General features: G+C 38.5%; 1 protein-coding gene across 1 annotated transcript in view; it reads right to left on the reverse strand.

The window, feature by feature from the left end:
• The window catches only part of lmx1bb (LIM homeobox transcription factor 1, beta b), a 60,652-nt gene extending 43,204 nt beyond the window's left edge, over positions 1–17,448 (reverse strand). The window contains exons 1-3 of the mRNA XM_056773212.1: positions 17,250–17,448; positions 16,900–17,024; positions 15,845–16,031 (exon numbers count right to left, since the gene is read on the reverse strand). Coding sequence (XP_056629190.1) covers positions 15,845–16,031; positions 16,900–16,969 — 257 coding nt within the window. The 5' untranslated portion in view covers positions 16,970–17,024; positions 17,250–17,448. The remainder of the gene's footprint in view (positions 1–15,844; positions 16,032–16,899; positions 17,025–17,249) is intronic.
• Positions 17,449–18,306: the final 858 nt, after the last annotated feature.

The raw sequence follows: 18,306 nt of genomic DNA on the forward strand, positions 1-18,306 counted from the left end.
CATCACATTGCATATTTTATAATCATATCAACATCCTGACACTGATGGTCCAACACGAGGGACAACCTCCTGTCCCTCCTACTATCGCAGCATTCACCGCAGCCCGTTCTGTTATATCCATGCGTATTTCTAGGGGGATAGATCAGGACAGATGACGGCACACCCTGAACCCGTTAATCTGAACTGAAACCCAGACTCCTCCAGCTTTCTCTTCAGCTTTCTGCGCTCATCTGCTCCCGTGAGACAGGAGAAGCACTTATGCAAATGAGCAGTGACAGCGTTATTGTGGAAGTAATATCAATGGAGTAATTACAGCACAGCCAGCACTCCTTTCCCCGCCACCCCTGCCCGACTTCATCTCCCAGCCCAGCTATGGCTCTCCCTCAGGGGGGAGGAGGAGACAGCCGCCACGTTCCCCGGATCCAGAGCTAATAATGGAGGCTCAGGTACAGGCACTGAGAGAGAGGCCTGGGGTCCTGAGACACAGACGTGGCAAAACGAGGCCTGAGGTGCCAAAGAATGATCATGACCGCACATCTGATGATTAATGTGTGGTGATGTTTGTTGATGATGTGATGTGTAAAGGCTCGTAATGGTGCGTTTGTCTCATAGTGTAGGAGGGTATCTATGTCAAAGATTTGCTTTGTTCTTTGACAGGGGGAATTAAGGTCTGACACTGAACACTTGCAATTTTGAATGATGGAGCATTGACATCAAACCTTGTACCAACATATTTTGTATAAATCATTACTATCGATCACCCTTCAAGTTTGTCTGAGAGAACGGAAAATAATTATGACAAAAAAACGACAACTTGTGTTTCGTCTGACGACACAGTGTTTTTTGTTATTTTTTTACGAAAAAGTTTCTGTCAAGCAGTCATAATATTCTACACTTGAAACTTTTACTATTCGAATCTGGAACCAAATTAAAGTGATGACTCACATTCAAAAAATATTGACTCATATTTTAAAGTTAATATTTTTATAAAACATAAAACAAAAAAATCTCATTATATTCTCTAGAATGAATATATTTACGCCTCAATACTGATTTTACGTCAACATTTCAAAACATTTCAATCCAACTGGAGTTCCACTCAACTTCCTGTATACAAGGAAATATGTTAAATCCTTAAGTTTATATTAAAAACTGTGCTTGTCATCATGGTGTTGTTAAACAAATTCTCAATCTAAGAAGAGTATTAATAGTTACATGTACGTGTAATTGCAATTTGAGGAGACACAGGATATTCTGTTGATTTATGTCCAACATTAAAGGCCTATCGTATGATATTCACGTGAAGACATAAATATGTATATCATATTGCATTTCTGTCAATAGAATTATACATTGGGCCATTAAATGCATGAAACATCAAGGGATATAAATATTAATTTTAAAGAAAAAATATATTCCTTACCATACTGCTTAGAACTAGATTTACTTTAACCCAAAAGCAGAATTCAAAATGGTCTAGATCTCTGCATACTTTTGCTTGCTTACAGGATTAGTGTTCATCGCTGAATATAAGGTGATTTACTCCAACCGGCTCTGGAAACACGTTGGCAAATGTCCAATGAGCAAACACTTTTGGCATGTAAGAGTTGTCTAATTTAATGCTCAAATTTGTCTCTTTGTGCTTAGGGAAAGCACTCCTAGTCCCATTAATCCATGTGAAACAACATTCATGCACGCCCGAAGAGTTGTAATCTTTCATCCTCACCATCTATTCACAGGTGAAGGATGGGTAAGGCCATAAATAACGAGGGGGGGGAAAAGAATAAAGGAGGGATCCAGGAAGAGAAACCTGGGAAACGACACCAGAAGTAACCAAAAAAGTAAGGGAGAGAAGTCTAACAGAGAATGAGGGGGTAACTTCAAAGTGGACACATTCCTTAATACCCCCCCAGGCTAAGCAATAAATTGGTCAGAATACTCCATCAAACCTCACAAACACCTATTCCGAAACACTCAGATACATGTTTAATTAGTGATCTTGGAGGCCAAAATGATAAACGATGGTCAACGCGGTCATCAGAGAATGCTTGGGTTTGTGAAAACGATGGCCCGTCATGAATAATGGAAAAAATAAATGTGCGAGAGATCACGAGACGTCTTAACAGGTCAAAAGGAGTGAAGCAGGGGTCAACCCGAAGACCCGAACGCGCTCTGTAACCGCACAGCCCTGGCAACGTCCAAACACCTCATGCATCAGACAGCAAAAGTGCATGCTTATCCCAACACTTATCTCACAAGCAATAACTCCCAATTAAAACCCTGAGAGGGTAACAGATGAAGTGATAGACAGGAACCAGAGGTTTCCGAGGCCGTTCACCCTTCCATCCGAGCCGGTCACACACACATGCTCACACTCTGACAGACAGCCAAAACAAATCGCTTTCGACCCCACTGGCATATAAATTCTGATTATGGGGTGAAATGTGCTTGCGGATTCCCTACCACACATTTCTGAGGTCTGTGTGGCCTTAGAGCTCCAATAAATCAGAGAACCATCCCACATTCTTTTGCATGAACCTGTACTGTCTGACAGTTTTGCGCATAAGAATACCATATAATAATGCTTTGCTTCAGAGTTGAATCACTTACTGGCTTCAAAGTTTAAGAGTTAATATGACGTGGTAAAACAAACAAACAGATGTGTTTTCATAATGCTAACTGTTAGAAAACACAAACGCGTAGCAATCAGGTCAATTAAGCTTCGGGAACAGCGTTTATTGCGAAAACATGCCCGACATATATCATATTATTCGTACAGTAGATTGATGAATGTTCCCATGCAAAACAAACCTGATAAAATAAACAAATGGGATGGTGAAAGTAAGGAAGAAATAAGCAACTGTCAAGTACAATCTTCTTTCAGCCACGGGTCCTTCAGAGACTCAGACCTTGAGAACGAATTGTAACAGAGCAATAAAAAATGTCTGTGGTGTGAAGTTTCATGTTTTGCTTTTTCGTTTTCATTTTTAACTGCCATTGTTCATATGTTTAAGAGGTCTGTTTTGCGTTTTCTTGGTTTTATTTCTCTTCATGGCAATAAAAGTAACGAATTAAAATAATGGGCAACTCTCCACAGCATGAGATCCGCCATGGGAGGAGCCGTAAAGCCGATGCTAACATGATTAACCGTGTTGACAAAGTAAAAATAAGGAGTTGAAGAAAAAAACATGCCCTGTCTTTTTATTTTTCCCGTTCCTTTCTCTGGCGTTGCGCTTTGATCCTGCAGGTCTTTTGAACCTTCCACATAAGCGGCTACATGCGATGGACACTTTTACGGCATCCTGGACTTCGATCCATCAGCGAGGAAGTCACCAGAACAGATCAAATCCAAAATCTTGAGTGTTTCCACCAGCCCAGCAAAACACCAGAAATGACTCTTTGTATAAAAACTAAGCTACGAAAAAGTTACAGGGCTTTTATTTGATGACCTAAATGTGAGGACACGGTGTGAGCTCAGGCTTTAAAAAAACTAAGCACGTACAAATTTTATTTGGGGGGTGTATATTGTCAATTTTTTGGGGGGGCAGCATAAATTAGGACTACACACTTGCAGAATTTATTTTCTGGCATCACTGTAAGGCTACCCAAACCATAGATGATCATTAAGACACAACATACGCAATGCAAATGTGCCTTTCCTTCAATATTTTCCTCATGTATTCACAAATATTTCAGAATTAAGTTACTAATTGACTAATAACAAGGGAAATATACACAGAAATGCAACCATAAAAGGACTGAACACCAAATGCAAAGGCAAAGTAAGACTTTCCATTTGGGGTTGCCAAAGCACCGTTAAATGTTATGGGCACATCAGGGTGCACAGAGAGCCTGTTGGTCAGCGCAGAGGGGAGTACGACATCTGACACAGAGCAGAGGAGCTCTGCACCATGCAGAGCCCATGCTTCAAAAGAAACAGACAACACTACTACATTTGGGTCACAAACAGGCCCTCCGGCACAGAGGAACCTTGCTTTAAACATGTACCGTCTCATCGTACAATCACTGGTTATATAGTCCCGAACACGAGCAAAACGGTTGGCCATATATAAAAAAAAGTCTCAAATGAAATCGTATAACACAGCCGATATTTATCTCTCTGTGACTTACATCAGCCGCAGCTGAACCCAAACCCCAGGGCCCCAAGAGCTGTCAAGTCTCAAATCCAGTCTGACTTGAGGGCCGATCTCCAATGCTGTGTCAGGGATTCTGCTCTAGTTGTCGGCTCACTTTTATAGCTTCCTTGAAATATCTATAAAAGAGGAGCTGGTGAGCTAAAGAAAACTGCTTTAAAACATCGGGGTGTAAATCTCTTTTAATGCTACAGATCCCGGTGTTAATGCTGCTCTCAAGAACCGCTCGCTGTATTTCTCTCTCGTCTCGCTTGCATGTTCCCATCTTCGTGCTTATTACGTACAGTCCAAACTAAACTAAAACTATTTTTCAGGCGCACATGAACTCACGGCTTGGTCCACGACTTCCTGATTCTCTCTCCAGCTGCTCGTTTGTCTTTCTCTCACCGGTCAGGAAAACGTAACATTTCAATTACAAAACGCAGAAAAACAGCTCTTTTAATCTTTGAAGAACGTCCACTGAGGTTCATCTGATGGCTAGCGAAATACTTTTTCGCAGCTGTTTGAACAGACGCATACATCTCGGATATCTCCCACAGAGCATTAAAACACATGGGTGGGAGATACTTGGAGTTCTCAACTGCGAACAAGCAAAACTCATGACGTTTGAACCTTTGATCGATCATATGTTTCTCCCTGGAGTTCGGCGTGGTTCGGGGAAGATTTGAAAACCTGACACATAGAAATCGAGATTCATGGGTCCTCACAGACGTAAAGACAGGGCCTGTGGATGATCCTGCGGTTGCCATAGAGAAAACATATGCCGCAGCAATGCACAAGCTGTTAAAACAATAGAAAAGGCACATTTTACCTGCACCTCATTCATGACATCACGTTGATGACTAAGAAATAACAACGCCGCAATATGGGACACCGAGATGCAGCAGACAAACACTGGTGGAAAAAAATCAAGGCCAGTTTTTTCTTCTTTGTCTGTTAAAATCTCAGGCCTGCGGTTAGGTTAACCCCTATAATAAAATAATGCACAGCAGTGCGCATAGTGGATCTCTGTTTGAAAAATACTCGTGGAGAAAAAGAAAAACATATGGTGAATAGTGTGGCACAAAACATATTTCATGCATGACTTTGGAGAATGTTAATAAGGATTAGAAACATACTTCAACTAATGTTCGGTTCCCTCATGGGGCCATGACTGATTTTTACTCATGTTTCTCAAATGGGGAGACATAACATCAGAGGTAAACGTTAACATTTTTAAAAACAAAAAAAACTGTAGAAAACGGTTTTAGGGCTATAATTTGTGAGTACGGTAGAGAGAAAAAGAATCATTCTTCTTTCTTAATGGCTGATTCGGAGTGGTTCTTGTGTTCTCTCTCGTTCTGCAGTCTTTATTTCACTAACATGTCATGTCAGGGGCCCTCAAGTCTCCCTCTGACCCCACACTCCGAGCATGGCTTCTGGTTAATGTTACATTGATACGGCTCTTGTAAAAAATGCTTTAAGCGTACATTGTATGTTGGGTTTCCAAGGAAAGATGGACCAATTAATCTGATTATAGTCCCAAATCCGACAACATATGTACGCGTGTATCTAAGCATGTGGGATGCAGATGTGCGGCGCGTATGTGCGTGCCTGCGAGCGTGTAACCGGTGGATCGGGCCAAATTGTTGAGGATACAGCAGCTGCCCTTCCATGCTGAGCATCAGCTCTTCAGAAAGACACAGATACATCCAAACTTAAAGCATGAAACGCTGCTAAGAAGGCAAAATCCACAAGGAGCCACTTTGTCCAAAAATGCTTACAAAAAACACCAAATGAGATATTCACCACACGAACATCCGAGTGTCGACCATCGCCTACTTCAAGACATTGGATCTCAACAGTAGGGGCACACAAGAAAAAAACTAATTTGCATATTGTTGGATCTATGCGGTTAACATCTTCTGTTTAAAAAATATCTTTGGTATCATGATTGATCAAAAAGAAAAGAAAAACTAGTTCACTACATTCTGAAGTGAACCAGTTTATCAAGTGAACCGGTTTATGGTGATTGTATCCTTTAGTTCATCACATGCTGTCAGTATGAACGTCCTCAGCAGCACAAAGTTGCAACTGTATGCAAATACAGCCGGCGTGTGAGTAACAGACAGCTGCTCATAGACCGGAAAAAGCCATGAGAAAGATACATGAGTGAAACCATAAACCTCTGTCCAAGCCTTCATGCCCCATTTGATAGCATAACACTAAAGCACTTAACACTTCAGAGACGATCATTCGTTCTTCTACTCTTACATCACTGCCTTAGACATTCTGCGTTATCTCTCTGAAGAATATGACACATTACTATTGAGAGTTTTATTTTGCTAATTGAGAGGTACTTAGACATTTACAAAAATCTATCGACATCTCTCACATTTTTTTTTTTTAATTCTCACAATTTTGGAAATACCCCATTCAGTTCCAGTCTGAGTCAGCAGAGTTTACAATGGATTGACACAGATTAAAATATTACAATGATCACCGTTTTGAGACTCTACACTAAATAATCAATATATCGTATTGTGGCCCTGATCATCATAAAGAAATAGAACAGAAGAACATGGGAGTACGGTAATAATGTGGTTTAGTGGCGCATGCGGTCTGCTTATGAATTGTGAACCTGGAGATGGTGCGCCTGCCAACACTGTCCGATGTCTGGCTGCCTGACAGACTTTACAACCTTGAGAGCCGTCCACACACACGAACACACTCCCGCCATGCGGTCAAGCAGAGTGTTATTTTTGACGGTTTGAAAAATGTTCTGATACTTAGATGTCTATCATAAAAAAGACATAAAAGATTTTTACATTTTAACTGAAATAGGGCTGTCAAACGATTAATCGTGATTAATCGCATCCAGAATTAAAGTTTGTGTTTACATAGTATTTGTCGGTGTACTGGTGCATATTAACATATTTACATTTATAAACACATACAAATACATGCATATATTTAAGAAAAATATAAACAGTTAAAAATAAATAAATTAACTAAATATGTAAACATGTATTTTTGTGTTTATGAATACAAAATTAATATGCACAGTACTGAGACATATATTATCTTAAGACAAACTTTTATTCTAGTTGCGATTAATCGCGATTAATTGTTTGACAGCCCTAAAATGTATACACAATTACGATTATAAGAATAAAAGCCACAATTGTGTTAGAGCCTCAAAATAATAACAGCACACATTTTCTATACTTGAGTTCATTCTGCTGATATTCCACATCATATATCAGAACCCCTCCCAATTCTCTACAATGACCTCTCCCAGCAATAATCCAACCGTGGTCCCCAAAGCATTATAAGATAATCACATTATGGTTAAATATCTATCTAGAGCGATTTTGCTCTGCGTAAAAGCTACAGTAATGAAGAAAACAGAGTGTGTTTACTTTTAATCACTGCACAGAGAAGGCCGAAATGTATTTACACAGCAATCACAGGAAACAATGCAGTGCTCTCAAATCTGGATCTTGAAAATTTTGATTCATTTGCGCTTAACTGATTGCAGTGCAAAGATGGGGCACGAGTCTTTGTCACATCAAGAGCATCACTGTGATAAAGTTTTCAGAAAAGGAATGCATTTTAAAAAATATGTTTTGGATTCGCTTATGTCTTATGTAGATCTTTTTCTAATATTTACTGACTACAATTTGTAGATACTGTACAAGTTAATTATAAGTGTAAATGGAATTAATTTAAAATGTACTATACAACTTCATTAAAATAATACAATTAAACATTAAATTTAAGTTAATTTAAAATGTACCCTAAGTAATATCTGTCTGTATTAGGTTTAGCATATTTGTAAAAGTTGTATTTGCTTTCCACCATTACAAATTTAAAATATGTACTGTACACCACTTTTGCAAGTCGATCTGCATAACAGCATCTTTCCGTATGCTTTGAGCATAACATACATTTCACTACCACAAAGTATTATTCCAGATGTCAAATATAGCATGATCCTCCCCACAACAACAAAAATACTCTTGTATATATAGAGCACATATGCAAAAGTGGAGAAATTTGTCTGCAAATTGTTTGGGTTGTCAGCAGACAGCTTAACTCACAGATGGAGAAGTTTTGGGCACGCAGTGCATTCAGAGTTTGCCTTCAGGTGGTTTGGCATCGTGTCCCACCAACACAGAGTTGAAGCAAGGGGACACAGAGGAGTCTGGCGCACGGTGTGATGTGGAGCTGAGGTCGGGGCACTGCCGCCTCTCCAGCTGAGCTCCAAACACCACACACCGGCTCTGGTTTCATGTTCTGGGCCGGGGGTCAGGATCACTTTTCCCCTGCTAACTGCAGGGGCAGGGGCCGCTCCTCACGCCTGACAACAGACAGACGCCCACCTCAGGAGGGGGGAATGAGCTTGCTCGCTCACTCCGGAAAAAAAAAAACAGGGAAGCCAGAAAGAGAGATGGATTGGTCTGAGTTGTAGAACATGTTTGAGGCCATAACAGAAATGTTTGACTGCAAAGACGATTTTATGATATTTGGGGGCAAAAATATGCAAAACTGAGATCTATCTATTCTCCATATGTGACAGAGGAGTGCATTTTTGTTTTACGTGCTTATTGCTGAATAAACACTGGAAGAGTTCATCCTAGTTTGTTTAAAATGAAACCACTATTGTGTCTGAACAGCGTGTTTGTGTTTGTGGTTATAGATCCTGCCAAAAAGGAGTCGTATCAGTAGAGTTGGTAAAAAGTGTTCTATCAAAACAAAAGCATTCAGGGGGTAAAACAGAACAAAGGGAACGCACTGTTTGACACCAAAACAAAGAAAGTCTAATATTTCATTTTTTTGTCGTACGTACACAAAGACACATGAATCTTCATTAAGATTGCACTACGGAATAAATCATTTTGCTTTATTCGATTAATCTTCAATTTTTCATTCCCTCATCCAGCCTCCTTTTAGAGTAGCAGATCGTTCTGCTGCACTTGCGAGCTGCGGAATTTCCCAGGAAGATGTATTGTGCCTCTTTTCAGAGACATATTAGCATCCAGCCAGGAGAAACAGAATGGTAGGGAGTAGAGGAGGATAAGAGAGCGCAGACGATCTGTATTATACCTTCAGGATTTTTTTATTGCTTATAAAGATGGCATGCATCCCTGAGTAAAAGAGCAAGATCTAACAAGAACCTGATCTAAAAATGGCATCACACACACCACAGCCAAACTATTGTTGAAATATCTGAAGAATATTATAAAATATTTTATTTTTATCCGTTCCATTTCTATTTATTTATATGACCGAGACATTAAACAAAATTGTGTTTACATGACTGTGGTTGCGTGTTTCATTCCTCAGAACATTACGCCAGGAGATTATTCAAATTTTCTAACATCTGCACTCCAGTTATCTGCTTATGTCTAGCATGCTTTTTTCCTGCCTCTCTCATCATTCCATTCTATATCATTGTGCCCCCTATTGACTCCTCCACGCATCAAAATTGTCAAAATATTTTCCCTCTCCACTTTTTGAAGCTGCCATGGGTCTTCTGACCTCCAGCACAAATCATTTTAGCTGCTCGCGGGGGGCTCGCCGTCCCATGGAGGTATGGAAACACGATCCCTACCATTTCAACCTCAAGTTTGTTTTCCTTGGTCCAGCTAGCGATGGGCCGATCAGCAGTGATCCACATAGCGACAGAAGATCAAGACCGTGGGTGGGGAAACAGGACGCTTCTTGCTGGTCAGAACGTTGTTTTTTTCGGTTTACTTTAACCTGCCTCCTACCCCTGTTTCCCCATAATCCTTGAGGGGACGAGATTTATTTAGGCCTCACAGTTTGGGATTCAGGATTCTGTCCCGGATACACAAAGACTGTGTAACACTCACACTCTGACAGACAGCACAGAACATATTAATAAAAAAAAACTTTTTTACATTTTAGACTATTTTCGATTATAGTGAGCTTAGTGGTAAAGCTACAGCAAATAATAATAACATAGATCACTGTTAAAAGATTTTGGTTTAGTAATACCGAAATTAAACATATTTATGTGAAAAAATGTTACACTTTAAAAAATTGTTGGTTCAACTTAAAAAAAATACCTGGTTGCCTTAAGATTTTGAGTTAATTCAACTTAAAAATATTAATCAACTCAACGCGTTTAGCAATCTCAACAAGAAGTTCACTGAATTAAAGGCCACCATTTTTAAGTTAAATCAACAAATTTTTCTAAAGTGAATTTATTGTAACTGATTTAAACTAAATTGACGAAATAATTTTTTTTAAAGGTTTTATCATGTTCTTTTGACAAATCACAGCTGTAACCACGAGGGTACAAATCCTCAAAATTCCCTGTTAAGGGGGGGAGACCAAAGTATACAACAACATTGTTCTGACTGCCACTTTTTACTTTCCTTTTGTAATGAAAACTAAGAAATTTCATAATCTGGTATGCTATGGGAAGCTTTGGAACTGCGGTTGTGAGAAGGAAGGTAATTGGCTGGCTGAGGTAATCAGATTGGTTTCAGAGTATCTGATCTGCCGTCTAACAGTCTTCCAACTAGTTGAATGAGTAAATAAAGAACTGTGAGAGCTCTAGCTGAAGACAGATTAGCACCAGCTCCGGGAGGGTACAATCCGGAGAAAGCTTATTCCATGTGAAGGAAACCTGAACGGGCAAAAGACCGCAGAGCATCTACAAGCACCATCAGAAGTCCTTTTTCCAAGTGACCCTTAAAAACATGATTTACAATACACGGATATAGGTTTCGTCACTAAACGATGCATGAATACCTGTCAAATTTCCAAACGCAATTCAGGAATCTCACGCTGCTCAAATAAATTCCCATTTATGGACTTTTCCACCATCGAGCGGTTCAGACTTTCAGGGTTAAATGGAGGGAGCAAACGGGTTTATGTATGTGTGACTGTGCTTGTCGGTGAGCTTGAGCCTCGTAAGATCTCTCTCATGCTCACTTGGCTGTGAGAGAGGGCTCAGGAGGAGGAAGTGGCGGCGGTGCCATTCCGAAGCACTGTCCCATTCCGCCTTATTCTTTCCTCTTTTCTCCCACTGACACAAATAAGAGGATTAGGGCACACAGCTTCCGTCAGTCCCTCCATTGAAGACAAAGCAGCGAAGAGCTTAGCAAGATAGCCTCGGATAGCAGAGCAGACCTGTCATTCAAACGGTCTGGTTCTATGGCTGTTGGGAGGATAATCTCATTAGGATATGAAAAAGAAAGAGAGGGAGCAAGACGGACTTTGAAAACTCCAGGATGAGATTCGATTATCGTCCTCATAACTTGCATCTAAGATGTGCGGTAGGCGCATTTTGCCACTTAAATCTTCTTGTCTATGACAAGAACGTTGAAACACTCTCGTATGACAACTTAATAGTCAGGGATTAGTTTGTATGATTTGCGGACTTTAAGTTCAATCATTCAATTACGTTGCTGCTTTCCTCTAGATATTTTTGTATCTGTTTGGTTACTGCAAAAGCAAGATGCTTGTATAGTGTCAAACCCTCTTGCACACTGTCTTCATATGCAGGCAAAAATGTTTCAGGTTAGTGTGATATGGAGCTGTAGGCAAGCCGCTTGCTCCGAGAAACACTTGCCATGCCAGTGCCAGTATTTTCTAACATGATGACAATCCTGTGTATTAAAAACACAGTGGATACTTGGAGATTCACAGAAACAGAGACAAGTTTGGGACAGGACAATGTCATTTGTTAGTTCAATTCTGATTGAAAATCAGTTTGAAAAAATATAGAATTAAAATCATATATATATATTAATACATAATAATTAAAAACTACTTCAAAATGTATGGTTTTAGAAATATTTCAATAATTTATAAATATTTTAGGATTATGATTCATTATATGGTCTCATCAATTATGACGCTATAGTAACAGCCATTGCAAATTGATCTTATTTTTACCAATTATTCGATATATAGCAATAAGACGGAAAACTATTATTTGTTTAATAACAATGTTTAAATAAAAACATAAAATATGTGTATATAAATGTCAAAACATAAATATGCCAATATAACATTGTACACAAAGGTTCTAGTAAAAAACACTGCTAGGATATAATAATAATGATAAAAATTAGTAATTAGTAATTAAATTACAGTAGTCCACATGTAGTTTAATAAAAACTTATGTTTAATGTCAATGTTTTTAAAACACAACATTTCTAACATATAAAACATTTTCAGAAATATTGGCTTTGCCATATACTCTACTTACAACAGAAATCTAAATATCCCTTTACACACACTCTTGACATTACCTATATAGACATAGCATCCATAGATAAATAATATAAGAATGGTGGAGTCAAGCGCTTCCAAAGAGAAGCAGCATTTCCCGAAATTTAAATAATCAATTGTAGATCAAGCATTTGAAAGCAAAATCTAAAGCTCCTCTTTACATCAGAATAACATCCTGGTAGGTCAACCGTCTGGTGGTGGGGGGCACAAGTCATGAGATGACAGATGATTGCATCATTTTAATTCTGCCAGGAGAGGCTGGGCTAATGTTGACACAAAACCTAATACTTCCTTGCAGAGGAACAGGCTGGCTCAGCCTGGCCTCATCCCAAAGCGGAGCGCTACGACGGCCTTCAACACGCTAAGCAAACCACCTGAAAGCTTCACAATCATAACACCCTTCTTTCTTCTCTAAACAACAAAGTGTTAATGACAAGATCCTCTCAGATGTTCATCTAAAAATAAAGGATGGTTTTATCATGTGATATGTCCAACCTTTGTAATACAATACACTGATTCATATGAAATAATGACTATATGCATTATGGGTAAAACTCTTTAACTCTCACTATGTGCTGGTAGGGTGTACAGCTTCAGTCATGTAGCAAACACTCTGCCAGGACCAAAATCCACTCATGTCAGCAGGAATGCAGCATCCCACTCGCAAAGCAGAGCTAATTAAAAAACAACACATCGCAGGAGGACGCCCCCACAGTGCTAAAATAGAACTATCAGCACACCAGGGGATCATCCACAACTTCCTACTTCGAGCAAATTATCCTTGGACCAGGACTAACAACAGACTTGGGCCAGGTCCCACAGACACTAAGGGCCAGAGGGAAAATACGGAATATTGAATATTTGATATCTGTTAAACAACACTGTAAATTGCAAATGTTGAGAATGGCTTATGTATTTGTGTATGCACAATACCTGCACACGTGAACTCCTAGTGCAGGAAAACATTTATTACTGATTCACCTTGTCCTGTATTTGAAATAGAAATCTGAGTTTAACAATATGAGAGAATGATTTAAATCACAAGCTGGAATATAGGAATCATTTTCCCTGTAAACATAATTTTAATAAAGCAATGGTCATGATTTAAATTCACTTCACTTACAGAAATGCTGTTTATTCGGAAAAAAAATATTGTATAATATTGTTAATATACAATTTAAATGAATATCAAATGTGTTTCATAATATTGCAATAGTATTTTGCAAAATAGTCTATTATTCAAAACACTATACCAATATTATAACAGCAAGGTCTGTAATTTTTTTCATCTAAATTAAGAAAGAAAGAAAGAAAGAAGAAGCTTATAATTTAAATACTCACTAGCTATGCTATTAATATAGCCTACTTATATTGTAAAGGCGTTCTTGTGAATGCAAAATAATTGACAACACAGTAAAAAGAATCCAACTAAAATCTTGAAACACAATTACATTTTCACACTCTGTTTTTAATTGGCACTAACGCAAAGGTCTGCTGAGCCATTCTAAGAACATTATATGCAGATCGTAATTCCGAAGCTAATCCTCTAATAACGAGAGCCTGTTATTTCAAGTTGCTCTTCAGCTGAAATTTCCGCGCCAAAACAACCTATAAATTCCCGCCGGTGAGCCTGTGCTGTAAATAGCTGCCAGAGAGGTGTGAATATGAACGGTTGCCCAGTGTTGTGATTTATGCTTCTAATGATTATAGGGCATGAATCAATTGATGCGAGCGTGTCATTAGGCGGAGTTCCCCAAAAACGGTTAAAGGCTTCAACTCGAAGCCATGGGCGCTTTTGACAAGTACAACCTAAATGAACGTCATAAAAGTCAAAAAGGTGCCAATTACATCTACTAAGTGGCCCGTCATTGCAGAATAAATAAACAAATAATGTTAGCTACCTGTGAAGAGCGCGTGTGAGAGGACCCCCAGAGCTGCAGGTTGTGAAATGGCGGGTTTTATAATGCATTAGTGTGTAGCAGCCTTCAAAAAGAGATGCACGGCGGGTTCCGACAATATGATTTATACGAATCTTAACATCTGTCGAAATGACTAACATGCTCTAATAACACATGATAATAGAGTATCAATTTGGAAGAAAATAAATAGCGGTTTCACAAGAAGTATTCCCAAGAAACATTTAAATATAATAGCCACACTTAAAGCCAACATCATACACAAACCTACAAGTAAGCTAGATTGTGAAATCGCTGGCCCTTCCCTGCGCAAGCTGGTTCCTCCAGGGTAGGCTTAAGGAATATAAGCTATGAAATTAATTTTGTTAACACTAACTCTTCACGGCCATGTCGAGCGAGTTGAAAGAACTGCGGACTATAAAGTCAGGCAGTAGATGTGGCCCTTTAATTGTTGCATCGTGTTGGATAGGGACCTCCCAGTTATCACGACGATAGAGGCAGCAATTTTTCAAAAACTCTTGACACCGAAAGCTTGCAAAAGTAGTGACATGCATGAAGAGAATTTATGCAACATAAGGCACCCTGCTGTCCATTCACAGCTTTAGGACGAGGCGAATATAAACACAACACTCACCCACTGTGCACATTTAAAAAATCCTAAAAAAACATGTGTAAAAATTATGCGTTTTGTCAGCAACATAGTTTGAGAGATGTTGACCAAAATAAATAAAACAACCAAAAAAGCACTGGACAATAAATCTGCAAGAATATAATGCAATAAAAATGCGACAGCACGGGCCGCAGTGCAAGTACACTAATATAATCATTTATATATTTTTAACAATGCAGAAACATCGTAAAAATTATTATGAAAATATATAATTCAAATTTATAATGATAAAAAATAGACAGGCCTATGCAATTTGCACAAAATATTTGTAGCCAAACTGGATTAAAATAACGGGAAACGGATGAAGATAATAATGAATGTATAAATGGTCAAATATCAAATAATTCTGAAATCATTGACCCATCAAAAGAAAAAATGAGTTACTTTATTTGGACTGCCTGCGTGTAGCAAAACATTACAACTTTAAAACCCAATCAGACATGTTTCTGTAAAGTGAAAAATCGAGCCAATGTTCGACGTCAAATACACAGATATTTTTTTCTAAACAGGTAAAAGGCAAACTACCCTTTATAAAGACTGCACTTTAGATTATTGAGAAGTAAGGACCCATGAAATGCAAAAACGACGTTTCGTCCGTACCACCCTTAGCAGTGATGCATGTCAATCTGTAGATATCCTAGATGTAGGGTTTTCTATTCCAAAAACACATCCCAACACCACAAATCGGTAAATGTTTGCGAATGGGAATATTGTATTAGTACTAAAACGCAGTAAGGAAGATTTTGGAACTTTCGATGCCTGATCACGGTTAAATAAAAAAGGTCAACCTTAAGCAATGACATTGGTGCGTGTTGCACAGATATAATTATTATAATAATCCATGCCCTTACTGTTGGTAGTCATGTTTGCAGTAAAGTTTCCTTTCCCGGAAGTAGCAGCTGGTGGTGAGCGGTTGTTGACAAACGGCGCATTGCAAACACTCCTCGTGCCATGAAGACTCGTTGACGCGCATCAGAAAGCGGTCGGATATGGGCCGCTGGCACCCCTCACACACCGCCTGGTGATGGCACTCTGTCCCTGGAGAACAAATACATCATTTCAATAACCAAATTTATCTGTATTTTTAAACATATACATTATGGGTAATTCGACAACAAGTGGTTATCATATGATTTCCATAATTTAATAAAAAAACGTTAAAATACATAGAAAATACAGCAATCAACGAACGTATTTACAAATAATAATAATCATTATGATTGATGAGAATGTTTAACCATTACAAATGTTAAATAATATGGGTTCAAATTGTTAAATATTAAACGTTTAAAAACGTTGATGTTGGTATTAAAGATGTCTGAAAAAATATTAAAGCAAAAAAAGTTGTCAGCATAAATAAATTTGCCTATATCTCTGCATATGTAAAACCTAACAAACAACTACAATGTGTACTAAAAAATAGCCCAAGAATACAGAGCTGTGGAGCTCAAGCAAAGGTTTTATATTATTCGCGAGAATTTAGATAACACACTACGAATCATTTAGTTTAAAATGAACTCTTTCAATTGGGCTATATAATGAGAACTTCTTACATAGGTGTGTGACCAAAAATAAATGCAAGCGTGTCGAAAAAATATATAATTTTGATTATTTAAACACATGTACTAAATTTAGCACAAAATGTAAGTCTACTAATTTTACACATCAGTTGTGTTTTTACACTTGATGATATTATTTCTTGATTACTGAGCAAATAGGCGACCGGCCGGTTAAATCCATGACACATGAGGATTCGTCCCAGCCGCCTGCACACTACACTACTGCAACACTTTCCGCTGTAGTCCTTCCTTACAGTAACACAATTTGATGATACTCTAAAATATAATTTTTATGTGCTTCTATGGACAAAGGTTCGTAACAGAAAGATGTTTCAAACATGACTTACCGAGCATTACTCCAAGTGTAGCTTGTCCCGACCGCAGCGGATGGTCTTCAAGTTTTATACCGTCCAACATCTTTAAATATTCCCACGGTTACCTGCAACGAAGCGCCGTCCTAGCGACTCGGGACCTGTAGTAATATCCATAACAAAAAAGTGTCAGAGCTGTCCACGCTTGGGATCCCCACATAAGACATAACATAACCTGATATTACAGAGGTATCACTCGCATGGCTTTGCAGCCAGGAAAACTTCATTGTATTTGAGTAAAGGTTAGCGTTAGCTCCTGGTCAAAGCTAGATGTAGCACAGACGCACATGACATAACTATGAAACTTAAAACACGCATAAAATCACCTGTTAATTACTGGCCGAGTCAATCTAGACGTTTTGTGCACGAAGCTCGAAGTTTGTATCCCGGCTGCGTTGTCACGAACTGCAAGGAAAGATCCTCCCTTTCTTACACAGTGCAAGTCACCTCGATTCCCAAAAGTTTTTAGGAAATTGGTAAAATCCAAGGAAACATAAAGGAGATGTCTAAACGTTAACTCTTAAAACTGTGCGCCATTCGGCTCCCTGCAGCTTGAAAAAGCTCAAAACTGAGATAGGCTTCAGAGAATGCACCCTCCCCTTTTGGTAGCGTCACTTTGCAGACTATTGACTGACATTGGGATGCTATTGGTGCGCCAGTGTTCGTGCACTCCGCCGAGTGGAACTAAATGCGTTCCGCCTCTAAAATCGCGTGGCCTCCCAAACCATAGACGTACAAGGATAGTAAACAACGCTACGGAATTGGGGTGAAATAGCCTATATATATATATACATGTATACAAAAAAAATATTATGTCGATAGCTTTGCAAAGAAATAAAGAAATTATACATTCATTACATTCATTATTTTTTCGCATATTTTTTACAAAAGGGTAAAAATTACCTGCTTATCTGCAGTGATTTAGGCTTCTAAATATATCGCATACTTTGCAGAAAGGTTGAATTTTGGTCCCTATAGACGTGACATTTTGCAATTCATAATAAGATCATAAATAAGAACAAGCACATGCATTCGACATCTTATAAATAATCCCCTAAACATTGACAACGCGCCAGTTATCGAATAAAATTGTGACACAAAGCAGGAAAGGAAATAACAACTATAACGTCAATGAAAAAATATTTGACTAAATTGCTGTTTAAATGCTAATATTAAAATTGAAAAGCTTAGGAAAAAGCTGTAGTACACTTGCACTGCATTTACAGTGTAATTATGATTATGAGTTAAATAATAGTAATATGCAATTATTCTGTAGCACCGCTTGCTACACATTGTTATTGCTTATGATGTTCTAATTAATTGTATCAACGTGAAAACGTATAAATGTAATATGCATAACGTAATGCAAAATGTGAGAACAGA

This window comes from Triplophysa dalaica, chromosome 18 (assembly GCF_015846415.1).
Source record: "Triplophysa dalaica isolate WHDGS20190420 chromosome 18, ASM1584641v1, whole genome shotgun sequence".
Classification (NCBI taxonomy): Eukaryota; Metazoa; Chordata; class Actinopteri; order Cypriniformes; family Nemacheilidae; genus Triplophysa; species Triplophysa dalaica.